This window comes from Osmia lignaria, chromosome 13 (assembly GCF_051020975.1).
Source record: "Osmia lignaria lignaria isolate PbOS001 chromosome 13, iyOsmLign1, whole genome shotgun sequence".
NCBI classification, from domain to species: domain Eukaryota; kingdom Metazoa; phylum Arthropoda; class Insecta; order Hymenoptera; family Megachilidae; genus Osmia; species Osmia lignaria.
Genome location: NC_135044.1, coordinates 5,320,610 through 5,339,376, shown reverse-complemented (window position 1 = coordinate 5,339,376; position 18,767 = coordinate 5,320,610). Strand labels below are relative to the sequence as shown.

General features: G+C 43.9%; 3 protein-coding genes across 17 annotated transcripts in view; 2 read left to right on the top strand and 1 right to left on the bottom strand.

Moving 5' to 3' along the window:
* LOC117602503 (breast cancer anti-estrogen resistance protein 3 homolog) overlaps window positions 1-4,711 on the top strand; it is a 103,837-nt gene extending 99,126 nt beyond the window's left edge. For 5 of the 6 annotated variants that reach the window (XM_034320626.2, XM_034320630.2, XM_034320627.2 and 2 more), the window contains 4 exons: window positions 1,117-1,246; window positions 1,768-2,007; window positions 2,079-3,549; window positions 3,645-4,710. In XM_034320626.2, coding sequence (XP_034176517.2) covers window positions 1,117-1,246; window positions 1,768-2,007; window positions 2,079-3,549; window positions 3,645-3,976 — 2,173 coding nt within the window. In that variant the 3' untranslated portion in view covers window positions 3,977-4,710. Of the gene's footprint in view, window positions 1-1,116; window positions 1,247-1,767; window positions 2,008-2,078; window positions 3,550-3,644 lie in introns of all 6 variants that reach the window. The other variant, XM_034320625.2, reaches the window with a different exon arrangement.
* A 3,556-nt stretch (window positions 4,712-8,267) lies between these two features.
* LOC117602187 (endoribonuclease LACTB2) lies at window positions 8,268-9,651 on the top strand. The gene is made up of 3 exons (XM_034319867.2): window positions 8,268-8,648; window positions 8,724-9,363; window positions 9,465-9,651. Exons 1-3 carry the CDS (start codon window positions 8,521-8,523, stop codon window positions 9,576-9,578), a joined length of 882 nt encoding a protein of 293 aa, XP_034175758.1. The 5' UTR covers window positions 8,268-8,520; the 3' UTR covers window positions 9,579-9,651.
* A 1,528-nt stretch (window positions 9,652-11,179) lies between these two features.
* Window positions 11,180-18,767, bottom strand: part of NFAT (nuclear factor of activated T cells 3) — a 35,121-nt gene continuing 27,533 nt past the window's right edge. For 7 of the 10 annotated variants that reach the window (XM_034319860.2, XM_034319857.2, XM_034319861.2 and 4 more), the window contains 5 exons: window positions 18,408-18,745; window positions 16,477-16,777; window positions 14,464-14,982; window positions 13,706-14,173; window positions 11,180-13,619 (listed from right to left, as the gene is read on the bottom strand). In XM_034319860.2, coding sequence (XP_034175751.1) covers window positions 11,302-13,619; window positions 13,706-14,173; window positions 14,464-14,982; window positions 16,477-16,777; window positions 18,408-18,745 — 3,944 coding nt within the window. In that variant the 3' untranslated portion in view covers window positions 11,180-11,301. The remainder of the gene's footprint in view (window positions 13,620-13,705; window positions 14,174-14,463; window positions 14,983-16,476; window positions 16,778-18,407; window positions 18,746-18,767) is intronic. The other 3 variants (XM_034319862.2, XM_034319863.2, XM_034319858.2) reach the window with 2 other exon arrangements.

Sequence of the window (18,767 nt, the reverse complement as noted above, 5' to 3'; positions counted from 1 at the left end):
TTCTGTCACCGTTTGTTTAAGAAAGGAAAACGATTTTTAGATGGAAAGATAACATTCGTTCTTGTTCGGTTTCGACAATAAAATGTGCTAATAAGTTTCGTTTACATTATATGGGGTATTAAACGTAAAAGAATATAAATAAATTGAATCCATACTTCTACCGTTACTCAGTCCATCAATTTTATGCAACATTATCGATCATTCGTGACCACCCCAAGCGTAATCGCCCTCCTCCCGCATTCTTACATCAGCATCGAACAATGCATAACCCTTTCTTCGACGAATGTAAACAAAAAGACCGCCACAGATGCGTTTCCATGCGTTCCAGGACGCTTATCGAACGCCCTGTTCAACGCAGGCGCGCCTCTACCCCGTATGTAACCTCCCCCCCACTTCCCGAACAGATCAATAACCCCCCCCGATGTTATCGACTAGACCCCATGAAACCCACGAAACTCTGAATCTCGAAAAGCCGAAGGGAAGAATTATTCGAAAGAACGTCGTCTATGATGAAAAAGCAGTCGTGAACCGACGAGACGCAAGCGTGGATGAACGGAAACCGATTCGACACGATGGATCTGTTCCAGTAACGTAAACTTGCCCCTTCATAAATCATTAATTTTACTCTTATAAGACTTAAAACAATACCAGAAAAATTTCATTAGTTTATCATTAAAACTCTTTCATAGACTTCGAATAGCCGTCGTTTGAATTTAAGATAATTATACACTGGTGGCGTTGAAATAAAAGAAGCTTAATGTTTTCCTTAGACGTAGCCGCGACGAAGTCGTCGTCCCTTTCTTCCTAATCTATTAATACCCCGCGGTGCGCCCCTCGAAGGTCCTCCAAAAATACGGCCCTGTTCTCGCGTCGTAGCTTTCCACGCACATAGTTCAGTGGGGTGCGCGCGCTCGGCCGGTGAGCCGTGTGGCCAAACCCTATCTGTCCTCACAATTTTCTCTAAACAGTCCGACAGAGATTCCATTAACACGATTTTATCGAATTTCAACTTTTTTTTTTGGGAGGGGGTAGAAACTTGAGAAAGAGAAGCTAAGGGTGATAAGGGTGGCAAGATGTGAGGTATTCACGGTGGAAACTTGTGTGTTTTTCACTCAGATTTTCGGAGGCGAAGAGCGACGAGACGGAGGAGGAAGAGGTGGCGATCAGAAGGGAGGAGCGGGACTCTTGTTTGGGCGAATCCCTCGCGAAAAGGGTTGACAGCAACGACTACTCCAATCTACCGATGGTGAGTGAAGGTTTCGATATTAGAACAAACTTTGTTTCTTTCATTCGTTTAGCGAGGTTGAATTAAAGAAGTGAAAAGTGAAAATTTGAGTGAATAAAACTATCCCTTTTTGTGGATAAATAACTCTAGATAGGGTCGATTAAACAGAAATGTATAATGTATCGTTTTATTTGAGAGCCTCTAATGAAACCTAACGCGAATTGATAATTGATTCGTTTCTGTTACCGACTTGATAAACCAGCTTTCACACGTGACACGCCAAGTCGCTCGATGGATCAAGTACTCAAGGCTGTTCTTGTTAAGCCAATCTTGCGGTCTCGCAGAGTCCAGACACTTCTTGGTTAATTGACTCGACCGTCTTATAGAAGAAATGATGTATAGTAATCGTTAACTCCCTTTTTCATAGATTGATATTAAAGAAAGTCATACGTACCGGTTATTAAAAGAATTAGAAAAAATAAAGCTATTTCATTTGTAACCGACCGAATAGAAACTTTAGGATTAAAATTACAATAATTCAGGAGCCACCGGAGGAGTCGACACGCAAACTTCTGGAGCGAGAACTTCGACTCCTGGATCCTAGAGATCTGAGATCTCACGCCTGGTACCACGGTAGTACTCTTCGGGGTGGCAGAAAGGGCGCTGAAGCGGAAGTGCCCAACGACGGCGACTTCTTGGTTCGCGACTGTGCCTCGCAACCCGGAAACTATGTGCTCACGGTTCGATGGAAGGGTCAACCGCTTCATTTCGTTATCAACAGGGTGAATAGCCTCGAATCATTGCAATAACGCGACGTGATTTTACGAATTAACTGACATTTTTTAATTAACAGGTGGTCATCCAACCGGAGACTGTATACGAAAGAGCCCAATACCAATTCGAGGACGAGGCGTTCGACACGGTAGCAGACCTGATAACTTTCTACGTGGGCAGTGGTAGACCGATAAGCCAGGCGAGCGGGGCTCGAATAATCACCCCGAAACCAAGATCCGTTCCTTTGACCTGTGTCGCAGCCTCGACCAACAGCCAACACTGTTCCAGTCCCTCGTCGTCGTCTTTGTCGACCGGTTCCCCGCCTCGTCTGCCACGGAAACAACAGCGTAGCCACTCTCTGTCCGCCCAGCACCATCCCTCGGACCAGCACGATTCTCGACAAACGTCGAACCAGCAAACGACAGTACCTCACGTACCGGTTCAATCGAGCACTCTACCTCGAGTTCCGCCGATTCAAAACCAGCCACCTTCGTGTTCCCTCTCACTAGGTCGTCAAAAGATCACCAGGGTGACATCCGACCCGGCTCTCCAACAGCAACAGCAGCCGGTGCACCAGCCAGCGAGTCTGAATCATCAGAACTCCCTTGGAACGGCTCCACCAAAGCCACCAAGGGTGCCGTACGCTCTGAACCATCAACATCATCCTCATCATCATCACCATCATCACCATCATCATCACCAAGGCTACCAGGCGTCTGGCAGCGACAGTGGAAACGGGTCAGGGGACAGTGAATTCGAGACTAACAACTCTGGTGGCACCAGTAATCCATCCTCCTCGGTCCCCATCAAGGGGGTCGTGATCAGGAGCCACTACAACACCAGCAACGATGGTACCAACGGGAACAATGGTAACGAGTACGAATTATCAGCGGAGGAGCAGCTAGTTGTAGCCGCGCCGTCCTTGGAGATCAGTACAGCCTTGGACATCGAAGGATTCACTACTCTGTTGCTACCAGCTGGTGAACACAGGCCTCTCGACCCGACTGCCTTGAGAGGGGTGTCCGGAATGTTGCACGATTCGGCGCCCAGGGTGTTGGCCTCGCACCTGACCAAGATTGACCTCGAGATAGCTCTTCAGCCTGGTCCGGGCAACAGAAACGGACTTAGTGGCATCGAGCTAGCCACCTTGCCGCATGGCAGGCAAGCTAGAATAGACTTGATCGAGAGGTCCGAGTGTTTGAAGCTGTTGGTGGCGGTGACTGTGCTGGCTGGAGCCACCGCGATCGAGAGGGCTGCCACGATCAGCAAATGGATCAAGGTGGCCATCGACACGAAGACTGCTCTGGGCAATCTGTACGGTTTCTGCGGCGTGATGCTTGGACTGTGTTTGCCGCAGATCCAGAGGCTGGCTAACACGTGGCATCTGTTGAGACAGAAACACACGGACGAGGCGTTCAGTTTCGAGGCGAAGCTGAGACCCACCCTTAGGGCGATGAACGAGTGCACGAACCCTCAAGCTCCCAATACTACACTGCCACATCTGCTGCCCGTCGCTCTGTTGGGAGAACGCGGTCCTGAGGACATTTTAGGTGCGCTACTCAGAGATATCTTGAAGGATTAATAACTAGTATCATGAGTTTCCTTTATTGTTCGTTTCTAAAATCATAATTACTGATCGTTTCAGGAACCGTAACCCCATCAGGCTTGGCAGCAGCTATCCTATCCCCATGGGAAAACTCAGCGCCTGATTGCGGTCTGTCGATCGTTTGGTCGCACTTGGAATCGGCTCGAAAGATGACCGAGAACCTACCATTGTTCCGTAGAAACGCGGAGATCGTGCTCGAGGGTTCCAGAAGCGACGAACTCTTATCCGACGCGTTTCGAACGGAGTTTCACATAAAATTCTTATGGGGAAGCCGTGGTGCTACCGTGGCACCCGAGGAGAGGCACTTGAAGTTCACCCAAGTGTTGGACGCGATGTTCGATAAATGCTCGTCGAGCGAGGTAACGGCCTAAACGCGACCAAAGGATGAATTATTTTAGACCTTTTTTATAAGAACTTTGTTTTCCTTTCTCGCGAGAGAATATATTCTCCTGGCTGGAAGAGAACACGGGACCCGAACATTTACTTTCGGCTTACTTTTACGTGCTCGAGTAAATTATACTTATGTAATTATGTAATTAAGTGACTGTAATTAAACTGTAATTTTCGCGGGTATTTTATTTGAGATAAGGTTCGCGATTGTGATGAACACACTTTACGTCGGTCGTGTATGTGCTTACAGTTCGAGCAAATGTTCGTAATCGAAGATCGTTTTGCTTACGACCTTTCTATTGCAATAAAGTCGTAGCTCGTAAGTGAAACGCAATTTTCCTATCGCGACGTAGTAAGGAAACAATGATAAACGTGACAACGAAATAACACGGGCACATTAAAATGATCTGTCGCGATAGGTGAATCATGCTCGTCGCTGAGGAACAATCAAAAGGATAGCAGTAACAGAAAGAGAAGTACATAACTTTGGAGAGATATAATCGCAAATAATAACAATGAAACGTGTCATATTTAACAAACAATTCCTGAAAATATTAATGATCCTTCCGTCATTAATAATGACAATATGATAATCAAATCGAGTTGAATTGTCGTGTACTTAATCTTTAATCGATCCTATTATTCGGCCGATAATACGTTGTAAATGTTGTTCATGTTTGTTCACATTTAATATACGAAGAATGAAAATCAATTGAGAAACGTGTTTTACTTTTATTGCATTTTACTTTGTATTCAATAGCTCATGAATTTGCGCGCGACATGGAGAGGGAATTCGACACTATAAATGAATAGCGGCGCACTGGAGAACTATAAGGGTACATAATTAATTAATTAGTGACAGGATTCTTACAAAACTTATATTAGAAAATCGCTACACGTATGTAGATTCAGAATCAATCATAAAAGTTCATAAATTATTCCTAGATAGGCCCATTTTTGCCGGTAATGTCACCTCGCTGCATTAACCATGTCTACCCCCTTAATTAGAATTAACACATGGCCCTTTACATCTCTTCATCCCTTACATCTTTGCATTCTTTTCATCCCTAACTTCCTTACATCTCTTCATCCCTTACATCTCTGCATCCCTTACATCTCTGCTTCCCTTACATCCCTGCATTCCTCACATTTCTACATCCCTTACATCTCTACATTCCTCACATTCCTGCCTCCTTTATATCCCAACATCCCTTACATCCCTGCATCCCTTACATCCCTGCATCCCTTACATGCCTTTATCCTTTACATCTCTACATTCCTCACATTCCTGCCTCCTTTATATCCCAACATCCCTTACATCCCTGCATCCCTTGCATCCCTTGCATCCCTTACATCCCTCACATTCCTTCAAATTTTTGCGGCTATAAGGTCTGCGATTTTATACAAATTTAGTTCATTTTTTCGCCACCAGAAGGCGCTGATTCGACATCGAAATTTTAGTTCACATTTTTGCCGTCAGAGGGCCAGAAATTGAGCAAGATTTAGTTCCTTTTTCTAACACCAGGTGGCGCTGATTCAAGGTCGAGATTTTAGTTCGCATTTTTGCCGCCAGAGGGCTAAAAATTCTGCACGCTTTAGTTCCTTTTTCTAACACCAGATGGCGCTGATTCGAGGTCGAGATTTTAGTTCGCATTTTTGCCGCCAGAGGGCCAAAAATTCTGCAAGCTTTAGTTCCTTTTTCTAGCACCAGATGGCGCTGACTCGGGGTCGAGATTTTAGTTCGAATTTTTGCCGCTAGGGGGCGCTGTTTTTTCGAAATTTTCGCGAAATTCTCGAGAAAATAGCGCCCCCTAGAAAAAAGGAATTAACTTACCTTTACTTGCCTTTACTCGAAGCAGTCTTTATAATATATTTATTATAAGGGATGCAGAGATGTAAGGAATGAAGGGATGAAAAGGATGTAGGGATGAAAGGAATGTATGGATGAAAGGAATGTAGGGATGAAAGGAATGTAGGGATGAAAAGAATGTAGGGATGAAAGGAATGTAGGGGTGAAAGGAATGTAGGGGTGAAAGGAATGTAGGGACGAAGAGAATGTAGGGATGTAAGGAATGTAGGGATGATAACAACGTAGTGATTTAAGGGATGAAGAGATGTAAGGAATGTAGGGATAAAAAGAACATAGGGATGAAATGAATATAGGGATGCAAAGAGTGTTGGGATGAAAAGAATGTAGGGATAAAAAGAACATAGGGATGAAATGAATGTAGGGATGAAAAGAATGTAGGGATGCAAAGAGTGTTGGGATGAAAAGAATGTAGGGATGAAAGGAATGTAGGGATGATAACAACGTAGTGATTTAAGGGATGAAGAGATGTAAGGAATGTAGGGATGAAAAGAACATAGGGATGAAAGGAATGTGGAGATGAAAAGAATGTGGGAATGAAAAGAATACAGGGATGTAAGGGATGCAGTGATGTAACGGAACGAGGGATGTAATGGAATTCCGTAGGGGTTCGGGGCTGGGGCCCCGATTTCCACTGCACGCGGCCCGAAGAGCACCGGCATCGGGTGTGGCCCCCGATGTCGGCGGAGTTTGGCACATGGCGGAGGGTCATGGGACCCTCCCTACCGCCCAAGTGCAGGCCACCGTGGTGGTTTTAGTGGGTAAAAATCCCACACTACCTCCAGCCCCTCCCCAGGGAGGCTGAAGGTGTCTTTCTGAAGATTTCCACCACGTTAAAAAAAAAAAAAAAAAAAAAGGGTATTTAAGGGTTGCAGGAATGCTGGGAAGGAAGGAATGCAGGGATGTAAGGGATACTGAGATGGCCTTGGCCTATAATGAGGGATAAAATTCTATAAATAACTAGAAAAAGTAAAATAAATGGGGTCCTCGATTGAAACCCTGAAGAGGAATATAATCATAAATGTTATCCCTCTTTGATGAGCTTATTTAATAAGCAAAAAAAAATAAATGAAGTAAATTAAATAAATTCTGAAAAAAAATTATATTGGTTGTGCCCTCTTTATACGGACCTGATATTATCCAGGGGTGCCAGGGACCCGGAAGCACCAATGACTATCTCTACATACCGACATGATATCATCTGGGGTATCAGGAACCCCAAAATGCCGGTGAGTATCTCCACATACCAATATAATACCATACGGGCGCCAGGGACCCCAAAGCACCCGTAACTAACTCTGCGTACCGACCTAATATCATATTGGGTTATTAAGGACCCCGAACCGCAGGTGAATATCTCCGCATACCACTATTATAGCATCCGGGGTACCAGGGACCCCGAAGCACCAGGGACTCTCTCTGCATACCGACATGTCATCTTGGGGTCTCAGGAACCCCGAAGCACCACTTACGCTATTTGCGTATCGACAATATGGCATCTGGGGTGTCAGGGACCCCGAAGCACCAATAACACTCTTTGCTTACCGACACTACGGCATTCGGGGTGTCTGAGACCCCAAGACACCGGTGACACCGATGTTACGCTACCGGGGTGTCAGGGACCCCGAAGGAACTAGCGAAATATAAGAACGAAAAACGAACAAATCGTGAAACTCACTTGTTCGGAATAGTGATGGGTTTAACCGAATCTAGCGAAATATAAGAACGAAAAACGAACAAATCGTGAAACTCACTTGTTCGGAATAGTGATGGGTTTAACCGGATCTAGCGAAATATAAGAACGAAAAACGAACAAATCGTGAAACTAACTTGTTCGGAATAGTGATGGGTTTGACCGGATCTAGCGAAATATAAGAACGAAAAACGAACAAATCGTGAAACTCACTTGTTCGGAATAGTGATGGGTTTGACCGGATCTAGCGAAATATAAGAACGAAAAACGAACAAATCATGAAAGTCACTTGTTCGGGATAGTGATGGGTACGACCTGATTCGATCCTGGGGTGTCTGGTACCCCGAAACACCGTTGACAATCCCTATATACTGACATGGCATCCGGGGTGTCTGGGACCCCGATACATCACTGGCGCGCTCTGCCCACCGACATTATGGCATCCGGGGTGTCAGGGACCCCGATGCATCGCTGGCGCTGTCTGCATACCTACCTGATATCATCTTGGGGTGTCAGAGACCCCTATGCATCGTTGGCGCTCTCTGCCTACCGACATTATGGTATCCGGGGTGTCAGGGACCCCGATGCATCGCTGGCGCTCTCTGTATACCTACCTGATATCATCTTGGCGTGTCAGAGACCCCGATGCATCGTTGGCGCTCTCTGCCTGAGACCCCCTAAATCTTGATCCCTCGAACACAAAGGCATGTCCAATCTTCCTGGATCTGTAGTCACTGCCTGTAATGATTCATCTGACATGTCGTCGTTGCAAAGGTCACAATCTATGCTAGAGAAATATGTACAGAGTAGGAGATGGACTTTCATTCATAGTCAAAGTTAAATAGCAATGTTACAGCAGTTCGTTTGATATATATTCACTAGTCAGTTAAGTTACATGCATTTGTGAAGGTCACATTGTATCATATAGTGTCATTGATGTTGAATTATCAGTGGATGTTTGAAAAATGAAACCTCTCACAAATCTACCTCTAATATCAAGATTATCTAGAAAGGTGATACGCATTTTAGGATGCAACGAAGGGCCTATGACATTGCAAGGTACAAATACATATCTTGTGGGTACAGGACCTGGGTAAGAATTCTTAATTTTATACATTTTGCAATGTTGAGCATGATGCATGTGACAGAAATTTTACTATTATCATAGGCGTATATTAATTGATGCAGGCGGGAGAAAAACTGCCAAAGAGTATACCAAATTATTAAAAAAAGTATTAGAAGAAGAGAGAGCTGTAGTTGTTCATTTGATAGTCACCCATTGGCACTCCGATCACTTAGGTGGAGTTAATCAGGTTCAGGATTTTTTAAAGACAATGAATGCTAATGGAACAGCTAGCACAGTTTGGAAATTACCTAGATCTCCAGAGGATAAAGGCACAAGCAAAGCAGAAATATCAACTAAATGGCAAGCATTAAAGGATAAACAGATAATGGAAGTTGAGGGTGCTAAACTTTGTGTTGAACATACTCCAGGACACTCAAGTGATCATGCTTGTCTTTTATTAGAAGATGAACAAATATTATTTAGCGGAGATTGTATTCTTGGAGAAAGAACTGCAATATTTGAGGATTTATATGAATATATAGCTTCTCTAAAAAAGATTTTATCAATGAAACCACAAACAATTTACCCAGGTCACGGGTCAATTATAAAAGATCCAATATCTGCAATTAATTACTATATTAAACATAGAGAAAAAAGAGAATCCGATATTTTAGGAATTTTAGAGGAAAATACAAGAGATAATGCAATGTCTGAAATGGATATTGTGAAACAGATGTACACGGTAATATAATTACTTGATTTATGATATGTATCAGAATACAAAACATGTAATTTATACATTTGCACAACAGGCTTTATACAACATTTATTTCGTATATTTAGGATACTTCGCAAATCTTGTGGGAAGCGGCAGCTTATAACGTAGAACGCCACCTCGATAAATTGTTGAAAGAAGGCAGAGTGAAAGGCGAAAAAGGAAAATGGCAAAGTATATAATTTAGTTGAATTTAGTATGTTATTTAATTTCTAATTGTTAATTATCAAACTTTTGGTCACGCTTGTAAAATAATACCTATAAATACTATACAAAATTGACAAAATACAGTATAGCATTGTTTCATAGTTTATTAGTATCTAATACTAAAATCCATACCCATATCAACTGAGAAAATTATCGAGAAAGCGATGCTGTGAAACATTTATTCGATTTACAGGAGCAAAATGATAATACATTGTTCATTGAATTTTGTTTCTCAGTGGTTAGGCTGACGATGCTACAAATGTGCGTACAGTGAAGAGTAATTGTTACAAACAACTTTACGAAGTACATGCCACATATTATAATGATCTGTTTATGTAATTAATGCAGCACTCGTGCTCTTTTTCTCCTCCTTCATCTGTTTTAACGGCCCTTTGAAACACGCGACACGTGAAATAGATGGTCGATATAAAATATATACTTTCCTACAAAGACATATCACGACATTAAACGTTTCAATAGTTTCATTATAAAATCTGTTTTTCTACTAGATAATGTTGGCGAGTATTCGTACACGTGGTACATAGCACCCCTTACGTTGAACAAAGGGGAGGAAAACCCCGATATAACATGACGTTACAATATATAATATAGACTTTGTTTATATCTTTAATAAGCTCACTTTATCTGATCATCTGCTTCTCTCTTTGGGTAAACGTAAAAAATATATAGATATACATATATATACTTATATGCACATATATCTATTTATCTCTCTCTATATATATATATATTCGTATTATATATAAATCTCAATGATATATTTGCTATATTATTTTTCGTACTGACATATATAATATAATCTCTCTGTCGTTCTGTATTTGTCTAGTAGTTATAATAACAGCATCAACGCAATCACATAATCTTCTATTAATTGGTATTAATTATCAACAAAAAAAAATTTTTTAATTATTAAACAACATACGAAATATATTATACTTAGAAACATAATAATAGAAACCACGTCAAACAACAAGATGATTCATTTGTTAGAATGAAATCAAGTCAAGAATGATGCACTAAATGTATTAATGATTCGTAGATTCGCTACTTTTTTAAGGTACCGTGAGAATGTAACTTTTTACTAACACTCAATTCCCGTGGCTCCGCTTAGAGTTGAGTGGGGTCAGTACATTGTCGATTATTACAAATTACATATACACACACGCGTATCGTATTCACGATGCTTCTTTTCTTCCAAGAGAGAAATACCAATCTCCGGTTAACTTTACAAATAGAGAAAAGGCACCTGGATGCGCAAGAGACGTGATGGAGATAAATAAAAATTAACTATCACATTTGACAACTCGTAGAAAAAGGAAGGTTAAAGAAAAACCCTAATTGTCGCGCTCTCGTGCGCCCGTCTTACTTAACACGATAGTTAATAGTTTTTCAATTATTACAAAGGTGGTGCAAACTTCGTCCATTTTCATTATATAAAAACGGATTTCATTTCTATCACATACAAAGTCTGAAACGACAATGTGGCACAAATATATATAACTCGTACTGAGCCAAGAATATACTTTCTTATACACAATTGATTGGAATTAATTACTTTGTTTTTTTTTCATTCTCTCTCTCTCTCTCACTCAATCAGTCACGCTCTCTTTCGTCCGTTGCATCCGAATAGATCGGATACAATTATACACGTATTTTAATGACAAGAATACGGCAGTACTACATAAGAAAGTTATTCTGAGAATCGAAACAGCTTGGATTTATGTAGCTCAACAGATCATGTTCTGACATCGATGTAAGCTCTTGAGGCAACATACCATCTTCTTGCTTTCGAACCGTCGTTCCAGTTGTATTGTTGGCCGTATTTGTAATAGGTGGGTTTACATTCTGTCTGTTGGGGGTGACGGGTAAGGCAACAGGCGGTGATTTGCTCGCTACCTGTTCGACGATATTATTTTGACCGGGCGGAGATTTCGGTAAGATTCCCTCCATAGCGCTGTTCATCAGCTGGGCGCTTTGAGTGGCGACGCTGTTTAATATATTTTTCGTCGCGATGATGGCATGCGCGGTGGTCGTGGTGATGGGTCGATTGTTAATTATATCTTGTGTTGCGTTAGTGATCACGTTGTTGATCGCCTGTTCCGCAGCAGTGGTCAGTCTCTGCTGCGACGGTTCCTGAGCCGCACCGCTCGCCAGAGCAGAACTAGCCTCAGCAACGAAACCAGCTGGTTGGTTCAACATCGAACCTATATCTTGCTGCACCGCCTGTTGCATCGCCTGAGCCGCTTGCGCCTGCTGCACCGCTTGCTGAACCGCTTGCACCTGCTGCACCACTTCCTGAGTCGCTTGCTGCACCGCCTGCTGGACCACTTCCTGCGTAGCCTGTTGCATCGCGTGCTGAACAGCCGGCACAGCCCGAACCTGTTGCGCCGCTTGTACTTGTTGTACAGCCTGTTGGACAACTTGCGCGTGCTGCACCACGTGCTGGACAACCTGTTGCTGCGCCTGTTGTACAGCCTGGACCGCTTGCTGCTGCGCCTGAGCGACAACTTGTTCCACCTGCTGCTGTGCCTGCGCGACAACCTGTTCAACTTGCTGCGCCTGTTGCATCGCTACAACTTCTTGCTGAATAAGACCCTGAATCTGCGGAATATGTTCCGCCGCTATCGACATAGTCTCGTTCGTAACTTGCATCTGATTATGGGATGGTACAGTAACGCTAGAATTCGACGTACCGCTCGTAGTAACGACTGGCTCTTGCATCGCTGGCAAGAGGGCAGCGTTGATAGTCGTGAGCAGACTATCGCCGTTGGTCGGCTCCTGGACAACCGAGGCAGGAGACGAGACGGTGGTCCCGCCGTTCCCAATCAAAGGCGGTACGCTTTGAGCCGGCATCAAAGCTTCGAGGAGCATCGTCTTGACGGGAATCGGTGGACTGTTTCTGCTCTGTTGAGGGCTCGGGATCGTCTCGTGATCGGTCACCGCGGACACGTGGTTCATCATGGTGCTGCTGTTGGGATTGACGGTGCGAAGCGGTGACATTAATTGATGAGATTCCGCGCCTGAATTGACGAGAGTATCCAGCTTCACACCTTGATTCGGAGAGGCTAAAATGTTGGAAGCTTGTCCCTGCTGAGGTTGTCGTCCTGTAGCGATTATGGAAGCTCGTTGCTGTATACTACCTACGAAGCCGTTCTCCTGACTCTCAGCCTCCTTCCCGTTAGATTCGATATGATTCAGGTATTTCTCTACGCTATGCCCACTCTGGGCGGGTAGCTGTCCGTTCGACGTACCGGTGAAGTTCGACAAATTGCCGAACTCTGACTGATGATGTTTCATTCGGAGATCAACAACACCGCCGCCACCCTGTAGAGTTCCGTTAGGGCTGCCTTCTGCCGGTAACATCGGGTTAGTTTCTTTGTTGATATGATGAGGACTTAGAACTTTGACTTGAGACGATTCGTGCATACCTCCGTAGGTGTTCTGGTGGGTGGACACCATCGACAACGGATGTTGGTTCCGCATCAAATCGACCACACCGAGTAGATTGACCGCTTCCTGTACCGGGGAACTGTTCGCCGCAACCGGTACCGATCTGATCATATTCGTTTGCGGCGTTTCCCTGGAATTCTCGTTCACGAGCTGCTGCAACGGGCTCGTCCCCGTCGAACCGTTCGCGGTCGGCGTTGGTATGCTTTGCATGCTGTTCTCGCTAATCATACTGTTCTCGCTATTCTCGTCTAGCACCTCGGTCTTCAAATTATCGGGCAGGATTAATTGAAGGTTCGAAGACGATCTGCGATTTAGAAGGGGATTCGCTACCATGGCTGGCGGCGGCATCATCACGTCAGGCGGGGAATTTTGGCAATTTGGACTTTGAGCAGCCCACATCAGAACTGGAGTTACCTGAGACGATGCCGTTACTGGTGGCGGGCTTGGATCGCTTTTAAGAGTTTCCGTCGTTTGAGAGGATGGTTGTTGTGGCTGTATCGTTGTCAAGAAATTCGGCGTTCCCGCGGCTGCTTGTGTGATCAGAGCTGAAACATCATCGTACTCTCGTTTAAATATATTTCATTTATATTGTTGCTCGCTACTTGCCATTCGGGGATTAAAATTCACTTACTGTTCGATGATACACCCGTGGTTAAGGACACGGCTGCTGCTGGGGACGTTGCTAACGCGGAATCGCCGTTCGAGGTTGACAATGGCGGCGTGATGGGCTCGATCTTGCCCACCGATGGCTCCGGAGCTGCGGACGCGGCGGTGTAAAGGAACGTATGAGGCTCGCTCGTTTTCCCGGACGACACCGCGTACAATTTCACGCTAACAGATTCCGAGGGCGCAAGATCTTGCCGCCTGTATGCAGGCACCACGCATACCAGATGCGTCTGTTGCAGGAACTCTTTGTCGGGTAAGACGGCGCACTCCCAGTGCGGTTCTAAGCTACTCGACAAATCGTCGTTGTCTAATTGAAACACTACACGAGTATCTTTAAGAAAGTTCTTCCCAAGTATAAACAATTCTAATCCACCGGTGCATGGACAGGAGGTGAGGGACTTTTTGCAGATCTCCGGTATACCCGGTGGTTGAGCTGAGAGAAAAGAACATACTTTAAGTATTATTGACGACACATCAACTAGTTGCGTATCAAATGGCTCGGATTTTGAAACACATCGTATCTGACAGGATTAGCCTTAAGTAATTTTAAGGCTAAAGTAAGATGTAGGTTTAGATTAGGTCTGACCGGGAATCGTGTAAAAGGGGCGCAATAAAAGATTATACATGTCATCAAATAGCGTCAAACTTTCTATGTTTCAAAATCTATCATTCGATACTCAGTAATCACGATCAAGGATCAACAATTGTTATCGCGACACTTACTACAGACTATCGGTTGAGAACAGACTTGAAGAGTTTCCGTGCTACCATCGGGACGAGCGATCGTCGTGCGAAAAACCATGCGACAACGAGTCGACTTCTTTTTACTGCGTCCCTGAAGTACACCGGCTTCCTGTGGAAATCTGTGCTCCACGTCGACGTTGCGCTCCTTCAGTATACCGACACAGTCGCAGGTGACCATCATGTCTTTCGCTGGATCCATGTCCACCTCGATCACGATGGTACCGTCGATTTTACGCTCGATACACGGGGTTGAGTTCTTGCCGCTGACACGGCAAGCTTGGTAGAACATGTGGGGCGCGACACGGCCGAGGTCCGTGCCGATGAAGACTTGAAGCGTGGTCGGTTTGTCGTAACCGACCAGACGAACGATTGGGAACCCGTTTCCGGTACGATCCTTCACTGCTCCTCGGGATCCTTCGGTTTGGTAACGGGCCCGGTGCTGCTGCTCCGGCTGGCAGATTATTTGCAATTGCACCTTTCCATCTGCGGAAGCACTGCCTGTGAATCGTACATGAAACACCGAATTTAAAATCGTCTTAAATAACGTAAATATGTTTATAAGGCAATTATTCGTTTATCTATTTTACAACTGTGAAGGGAAAATCCGTGTTCCATCGTAACTCGATGCTACTCTGTACGCGACAGATAATGATATCGAAAAATTAACAGAATTATTTCTCCGGAGGAGTGTAAATATTTTCATTACAATTTAGAGAGCTTACGAGTACATGAACCTTTCCCGACTATCAGTACAATATATCAGCGTTAAATGCAATTACAAATAAATAATAAAGCGAAAGCTGATCATATATGGTTTATACTAATGCTCCTTTCATATCTGGTAAACATCTTTTTTATTTGAAATATCATTCCGAACACGTTGGCAAAGTTTGGCCCCGTAACCAGAGGGGGATGGTTGTAGAGTGGGGAATAACAGGAAAAAGAGGATAAATTTCAAGCAAATACGAGAGCGACGTTCAGATGTGTCTGTTCCCTGAAATCTCGTTTGACCTACATTCGATATCACTGCCCGATATCGATGATTTATTTGAAATGAGGCAAATGGTTCCTAGACAACGAAGATAAGGTATCGTCCCGGGTAAAATTGGCATAAAGGTGTGCAGTATCGTTGGAAACGAGGGATTCGATCGAGTCAACTGAACGATTTAACGAGAAACCATACAAATAAACAACATGCGACGAAAACCGAACGTTATCTGTTTAAGGCAATTGCCGTCGGCAAACAAAGATCGAATCTCTATGCAAATCACCGTATCGTGTTAAATTATCTGTTAACGCAGCGTTACGCTTACAAGAGTAATTACGACAACGGATACAATTCTCGTAAATCCTTCTTTCGAAAAAATTCAAGAACGTCTGGGTAGATGGGCCCTGTTATCTCTGCCTCGTGACCCAGCGCGGAGACCTCGTCGTCGATATCTCCGCCAACGAAAAAAAAAGAAGAAGAAGAATTAAATCCACAATATCAAGGGTAATAAATTTTCGGTAGCCTGTGTCATCGAACGAGACTCGCTTCGACGACGAGATCGATAAACTCAGCGTCGTGTTTCGATAAAACTTAAAGGGTTAATGTGATTGATCCTGATGCAGAGTGGAGTATCGAAATTTCGCTGATGGTTTCTACGATATTCTAGAATATAAAGAGGGTACCTACACGTATACGATTGTTGACCCTTTTCCTAAAAAAGTAAGAAATACAATATAATGCGTTTCTTAATCCTCGAACGACGGACCAGGGAGAAAGCCACAATTTTAATTTAATTTAATAATAGAGTATAATTATCTTTCACGGTCCAAATATCTTTTGTTCCAAATAGAATTATAGTTTATTATATGAGAAACGCATTATACTATATTTTCATTCTTTTTTATACAGGGATTCATGCACACGTTATCCTATCTAAATTTTATAAATTCTCAGATACCCCACTGTGCAACTGGCAAAAATGAAACACGTCCCCATGAACATACACAGTTGAGAGGTGAGGGTGACTGGGCCTTGATGGGGGGCCGATGACCTCTTCGCGAGGACACCCAAGCCTGGACGAGATCTGGACACCTCGACAACCCTTCCCGAGCTCCCGTTCCCCGTCCTGTTCCCAGAGATCGTGGCCAGCACAGCTATCCCGTTCGAACTGTTTCTATTGGCCGTTTTGCTATCAGGGCTCGAGGAATGCGTCACCTCGGGGAACGCGAAATTCGCATCCTCGGACTCGAGCTTGATGTCCATCTTCCTTCTCTTCGAGTCCTCCTCGCCGGCGCCGTTCCAAGCCTGTTAAACAACGAATTGATATGTAGAATAAAGAAGAGAGAAAAAAAAAGAAGAAAAATATAAAATGGAGAGACAGAGGGAGCGATAAGTTGATCGTTCGTTCGTACAACTCGTTTGTCGGCTCAATTGAACGAATCAGACCCCGCTTGATCGGTTGCCTCGGGTTCAACTACCGTTAGAGACCCGGTGTCACTGTGCTCGTCGAATCAACGGACGATCCCGTGGCTGTTACGCGTGATCGCATTAGATTGCACGTGCACCGACGATGGCGTAACTACATTGGGGAAAGAAATAAAGGGAAGAAGAGAAGCTTTCAGAGGCTTCCAAGACGTTGAGGAGACCCTCTTGGGAAATGTTTTCGGGGCTAACGATGCGACCTCGTTTGGAAATCAGACCGACGGTGTTGGAAACGGAAGTGGAACGAGCCACGAGGAAGACAGAGAAACGTGAATTACTATGAATTCTATTTGTACACGCTCTGTGGTCATTTAACTGATACATTTTTAGTAGTGATAGGTTCAAGCACTTTACAAATAGATTCGAAAATTAATATGGGGAGAAATTCATAATTGCCGTGGAATTTAAAACACAAAAATCTATTCAAATATCGTATAAATATTTTATAAATAAATTTAACAGCTTCAATTTCGAACAGTATCATCTGTAACATGAATCGTACCATGAAAGCCTGAATACTCTATTTGGATGTTAGAATTGATTCGGATTTATGAGCACGTATTTAACTTGTTCCCACCGCTAATTTTTGGCGTGGCTCGTTAATCGTCCACGATACTTTGAGTCAATATCAGCGTGGCTCAACCGGCTCGTAATGTTTACTCAATTATCATCGAATATATCGCAACCGAATTGCAAGTAATATAGATTATTAAAACGCAATCTACACGAGGCTCTTTTCGTATGTACTGTATCGTTTCGTGTTACGCAACACTCGGCTCGAGAATAAGTTATCGTTGCATGTGTTGATAACAATCAAAGCTCGTTCTACGAGAGGCGCATATTTGTGCAGCACGATAAAGAAAGGAAAAGAGAAGAGTAATTCATCTCGTTCGAGTATCTTCGCGGATACTAGACGTTTAGCGATATTTCTTTTAACAGAACTTTGACTGGAATCGCGGCCCTAGTCACAAATACTCGAAAGCGACGTTGTTCCTTTCGGTTCGTAGATCCTCGAAGCGATCAGGGGATATTACAATCATCGATAACGGAGGGGTCTCTTCTGTAAGCCTTTGTCACGTTTGCGGTGATAAAACGTCGCGAGATACATAAACAAACGACTCGTGGATTAATAATCTAAGCGCTGTTCATGTTTAGATATCTGAACGATTTGCAATCACGTGGAGGGGGATTGAATAGAAAAGATCAGAGTAGAATAGCTGATGGCTAAACGTTAACCGTTCCTGTTTAATTTGAAATACATCACCGCTTATCAGTAATATTCGAACCCCATCAATTGAAACTTTTATTTTGCAACTGGATCGGATTCGTGAATATACATAGCAAAATTGATCCCATCCCTTTACAGGATGCGTCTCAGACGACGAGGAGGTGCAAAAGGATGGTCTGAAAACTTATCGTCCATGATACGTATATGCATGCAAAATGGACTAACGGTTGCGTTCGTGAGATGTTGCTGACGGTCCTCGAAGCCGAGCCCGGAATCGTTGGAATTATCGCAAACGTCCTGTGCCGAGCTGGCTCTCGATCCGTGCTCATCCGAGTTCCTTAAGGATCCTACTGGTATCCTCGCCTGTTGCGCCGATTGTTGTTGAGACTGTGGCTGCTGCTGCTGCTGCTGTTGTTGCTGCTGCTGCTGCTGTTGAGGTGGTTGCTGCTGACGTTGCTGATGGCTGATCCTTCGTGATGCGGAGTGCGCGCGGTTTGCCGACGTGACGGTGCTCCTTTGAACCGAACCTGTTACCGTTGGCAACCTTTCTCCAGCATTGTTACCTGTAAAATTTCCAAATTTTCA